This window comes from Arachis ipaensis, chromosome B08 (assembly GCF_000816755.2).
Source record: "Arachis ipaensis cultivar K30076 chromosome B08, Araip1.1, whole genome shotgun sequence".
Lineage (NCBI taxonomy): Eukaryota > Viridiplantae > Streptophyta > Magnoliopsida > Fabales > Fabaceae > Arachis > Arachis ipaensis.
In genome coordinates this window covers 70,432,501-70,438,068 of record NC_029792.2, presented here as the reverse complement: position 1 = coordinate 70,438,068, position 5,568 = coordinate 70,432,501, and the positions used below count along the sequence as shown (strand labels likewise).

At 36.0% G+C, this 5,568-nt stretch overlaps 1 protein-coding gene across 1 annotated transcript; it reads left to right on the top strand.

Moving 5' to 3' along the window:
- LOC107613758 (probable prefoldin subunit 2) lies at nucleotides 4,111–5,206 on the top strand (the record flags this gene model as incomplete). The annotated part of the gene is given in 2 exon segments (XM_021109507.1): nucleotides 4,111–4,181; nucleotides 4,492–5,206. A coding segment is annotated over 1 exon segment (453 nt). The 3' UTR covers nucleotides 4,949–5,206.

Genomic DNA, 5,568 nt, shown 5'->3' with positions numbered 1-5,568 from the left:
GCTAAGAGCGCATTTCTCTTGAAAATCGAAATGTGATAAGATATAAAACATTGTAAAATAATCTTACAATTAGAAATTAAAAGTCCAAATATGTGATCTTGAGTGTGTGTGGCCCGCAGTGCATTAGCAACAATGATACTATCTATTAGGGGGTGTACATAGACCGGTCTGGTTCGAAGATTCGGTCCGACTCCAAACACTTTAGGGGTTAATTTAATCTGATTTTATCGGGTCTAGGGTTGGGTAAAAGTCTCAAAAATAGATCCGGTCCGGGCTATAACTCGGGTCACCGGAACTCGGCCGAATGGTTCGGTCATCATACATAATTAATATTTTGTGTTATTAGTGATGGATGATGGTTATTTTTATGTGGAATTCAAATATTGTAAACCTTAATATTTTGTGTTATTAGTCATTATAAGATTATAAGTTAATGTTTTATGTTTAAAATGCACAAGACTTTAGACTAATGTATAATATTGTGTTATTTGTATTGATTTAAATATTTGGTGTTATTAGACAATATTAGTATTGATTATGGTTATGTTTTAATTTTAGAGAATGGTTGGTTCTTGTTATATTTTTTTAAGTGAATTTTACTATGTGAATTGTAAAATAATGGTTGGAGATTAGGTGATTTTTACATGCTCAAGACCCGGTTTTTATCCAGTTTTCACCCGGCCCGAAGGTGCGTAGGTTTCAGAGTCTAAAATCGGGTTAGAATCTAAAAATTAGGCCCAGTCTATATTTCGGGTCGGGTCTGAATTAAGCCAAACCCCAGTGTGACCCAGCCCATATACACCCCCTACTATCTATCTCCACGACTATATTCCAAAAACCACAGTTGAGAGCAAAATCAAGCCCCAAAATGCAGGCACAAGCTTCCGCAATGATGCCGTCGTGATCGATACGGTGCCAACTCCGGATTCGCTCCAATGTGGCGTCGACGTTCACCTTGAAACTTTCAGGCGGCATTGCTTTGGCTCCCTGAAGGAGGCGCGGTTGATCCCGTGGTTGCTGTCGTGGCCGGTGCTTGTGCGGCGAGGTACTCCACCCATTGGCACTGGGACTCACAAGCAGGAGCTTCTGGTGAGCAATTTTTTTTTGTGTACTTTCTGGCCAGTGATTTTGTTCTTCAAATATCAACTTGTTTCTTTGCATCCAAATGCTATGGACACCAATTAAGAACAATGCTCCTCTTTCTTTGTGAATTTGCTGTAAATTGAATAAAGAATTAATCTTAGCATACAAGCAATTAGCATTTACAAGGCTTATAAGTGCAGAACTTACTAAAATTCTGAATGCGCTACAATTCATACGTACAAGTCACGCGTTATATAACAGACTTTAGTTTCAATCAAAATCAATTAACGCGCGAATATCTCTCTTCCAATCTTCAAAAGATTTCCTTACCTTCTTTGAATCTCTTGCCAAGTTTATTCGTTCTCCTTCTCGCGTTCTTCCCTCATCTTTTGGATCCTTCTTTCTTCTGCGTTTATCACTTCTTTGGTCTTCGTCATTCGCCTGAGTTTTGCAAACTGTAATGCTAGCTTCGTTTTATTTTGATTTTCTGGTTTCTAAAATCAAATTTTGAAGTCCTTTTGAAGATAATGAATGATTCAACCTCAGATTGTTAGCGCAATCACGGCAAAGTGGATTCAATCTCAGATTGTCAGCTCAATCACCTTGAGTGTATTTTTGAATTTTCTTGTGTTTGACATTTTACATATATATATATATATATATATATATATTTCAGAATCTGCTGTTTATATTATAAATTATTGTTTGTTTGTTTTTTTATTTTGGTATAGGGTTTAGGGTTTAGGGTTTAAGAGTTTAGGGGCTTAGGGTTTAGGGATAAAGCATTAGGGGATAGAGTCTGGTGTATATTTAACTTTCCTTGGGTGTAAAATGAGATTATGGGTGTAAAAATCAATGATTTGGGTGTATAATAGGTTGGGTGATTTAGGGTTTAGGGTTTAGGATTTAGGTTTTTAGGGTTTAGGATTTAGGATTTAGGTTTTTAGGGTTTAGGGTTTAGTGTTTAGGGTTTATGGTTTAGGATTTAAGTTTTAGGGTTTAGGGTTTAGGTTTTTAGGGTTAGTGTTTAGTGTTTAGGGTTTAGGGTTTAGGTTTTTAGGGTTTAGTGTTTAGTGTTTAGTGTTTAGGGTTTATGGTTTAGGGTTTTTATGGATAAATCATCAAGGGGAATAGATGTTTGGGTGTATAATCAACATTCTTTGGGTGTAAAATGTCAGGTTATGGGTGTATATTTGGTTTGATATTTTCTTTCATATTATAGTACCTGTAAATCAGACATTTTCAATACACCAGAGAGAGTTTAATTATGGAAAAAAAATTTTACTTATAATTGGATCAAATATATTTACAGCATGTGTTCAATTTCTTACAAGAGTATATAACAGTTACATTAATCAGTGTCAATATCATTAGAATCTATCTGACAAAATGGACTCAATAACAATGAGGATGGTCTGGACAGTCTTATTGCATGACTTCTGCTAATGGCTTCAGCTTTGTCTTGATTCATTTCATGGAATAGAAGACATATATTTGTTCTTACATTTTTTACAGCTTATTTTTTGCCTTCCATTTTTACTGCAATAAAAAATACACCCATAGATATCAGTCAGATACACTCATAGATCAATCAGATACACACAAACCGATTTCATAAGTATTTGATGAGATCAGTTCAAAATGATGTTCAATTGACTCAAACATCGATAAATATACAAGCTCAAACAATATTACAATGTCAAGCAATATACAGTCAAGGACAAGCAGTATTAGAACATTTGCAACAGTTGACTATATTAAATTATATGAGTTCAGAAATATACACCCAACACATTATGCCATATACACCCAACAAATTACGCAATATACACACAAAAATCAGTTAGGAGAAGAACTAGAACAAGAAGAACTGTAAAAGCTAAAACAAGATGAACGATAAAAACTTAGATCAGGCACATACACCCAAACCAATTTCATAAGTATTTAATTAGATCAGTTCAAAATTATGTTCAATTCACCGAAACATGGATAAATATACAAGCTCAAGCAATATTACAATGTCAAGCAATATACACCAAGGACAAACAATATTAGGACAGTTGCAACAGTTGATTATATTACATGATATGAGTTCAGGAATATACACCCAACAAATTACGCCATATACACCCAACAATCAACCATATACACCCAACAAATTAAGCAATATACAGCGAAAAATCAGTTATGAAAAGAACTAGAACAAGAAGAACAGTAAAACCTAGAACCATTTTGAAGAACAGTAAAACCTAGAGGAACTTACAAGAAGAGTAAAACCTAGAATAAGAAGAACAGTAAAAACAGTGATATGAAATTTAGAACAAAAAGATCAGTAAAACCTAGAAGAACATAGAAGAACAGTAAAACCTAGTTCTTCGATTTCGAAATCAGAAACAGAAATGTGAAAAATGTACAAGATGAGTAAAATAGTAATGTACCTTGAATAATATTTCTTCGTTTTTTCTGAAGATTGTTGATGGAGAGTTCTATCTTTGCGACGAGTTCGACCTTGAATAATGTCTCTTCACTTTGGAATGTTGCTCGAAACTTTGTGGTTTGTGTTTTGTTTGAAGGAGAAGAGGAAGAGTTAGCCATGACGAGCGCTTATTCCAAAGAGTAACCGTTTGAGTGACGCGCGTGGGTTGACGCTCCATTCAAAGAGAATGAGTGCGCGTGGATAAGTTATTGTGCTGAGTTAACTTGTAAGGCTTGTAAGCCTTTTTTACTTGTATGTGTAGCAGACTAGCAGGTCCCTTGAATAAAATCCATTGGGTCATTTTAGGACAACTACATACAAATTGGGCCAAATGCTTAAAGTGGCACATACGGTCCAAAATGGCCCAAAAGGCCCAGACGGCCCAAAAGGCTCAAACGGAACACAAGCAGAGACTACTCCAGTCCCCACTTACCTGCTCGGCTGCTCCACAGCACGCAGACCACTGTTAGGTTTTCTATTTTCTCTCAATTCCTTCTCTTCTCTTATTCTCCCAATATATCTTTGACCCTTTCATCTTCTGTTCTCAGCACGTAATCTCCGGCGACGCAGATTGTATTCCCACCGGTGGCGTTAGCTATATCATCTTCTTCTTTCGGGGAACGTACGGATTAAAAACAAGTAACTGAATGCTTTCATTTTATGCATTTTAACGTTCATAATTTCTAGTAGCTTGCTTCTGCTTAAAGATCACATTCTCACAACTGTGTCAGTTTTCTCTCTCTCATTTTTTATTTTTAAATTTAGTTTGTGATTGAATCTAGAGAAATTACTACTAGTGTCATTTTCTCAGTTTGGTAAATGCTATTTATTGTTTGAAAATGCTGCTAATTAATCTTGATTAGTTTCTTAAGGCATTCTTGTTTCTTTAACCTGATGAGATTTTTTATTTTTGTTCTTTTACATATGTCTAGAACTATGGCTGGTAAAGCTGAAGGTATTGATCACAGGGAGCCAGTTAATGAACAAGCAGTTGCGAATATATATGCGGCAATGAGGTCTGAACTCAACCAAATTCACTCGAAAATCACCGAGCTGGAAATGGAAGTTAGCGAGCACTCGCTGGTAGTTAATGCCATTCAGCCGCTCAATCCCTCTAGGCGATGCTATCGAATGATTGGGGGTGTTCTGGTCGAGAGGACTGTGAAGGAGGTCTTGCCTGCGGTGCTGCGCAACAAAGAGGGACTCGAAGAAGTTATTAGCAGGCTCAATGAAGCATTGGAAAAGAAGAAAAAGGAGATTGTTGAGTTTGAGGCTAAATATAAAATCAGGATAAGGAAGGCTGATGCAGAGGTGAAGGATGAATCCGGTAGGAAGGAAGGCACTGCTCAAGGCGTTCTTGTTGGCCCTGCAGGTGGAAGTGAAGCATAGATCAGGTTTTACTCTGTTTCCTGAGAATGTTAGTATGAAGTCTTCTATACTCTTGTACTTTAACATGTTGTGGTGTTCTGATTTGTTTGTGAGGATTGGCTTAAATAACAAATGTTACATCTTTTGATCTTCTGTTCAATTGCTTTTAGAGGAACTTATGTTGAGCAAGTCTTATGTAAGAAATTGTTCTTAGACATGTTCTCATGTAGGATTTTACTGCAAGTACATATGATATGATTAGTAATTGCTTCAGCTATTTTTGGTTTTGTCTGTCACGATCATTTCTATAACTATAAGTACCTATTTCTTTAAGTTTCTTTTTTTAGGATTAGAAAGAACAGTAATCTTGTGTGCAAAGATGAAGCCTACCTTTGATGAAATGTTAAAATGCTTAATGTGTTTCGTGTGCATAATTGTAGGCCCTATGACTCTGTTTGGGTACCTAATGATAAATGGAGTGGGGTGAATGAAGTGGAATAAAATTAAAATTAAAGTTTTACTTGTGGAAGGTATTCCATGAAGATGATTCCATATATCCTTGATTTGAGAAATAAGCAACTCCTTCCTCCTTCCATATTCAAGGTGCAATTGTGCAACAGGAGATTTTGCTTGATGTGCTC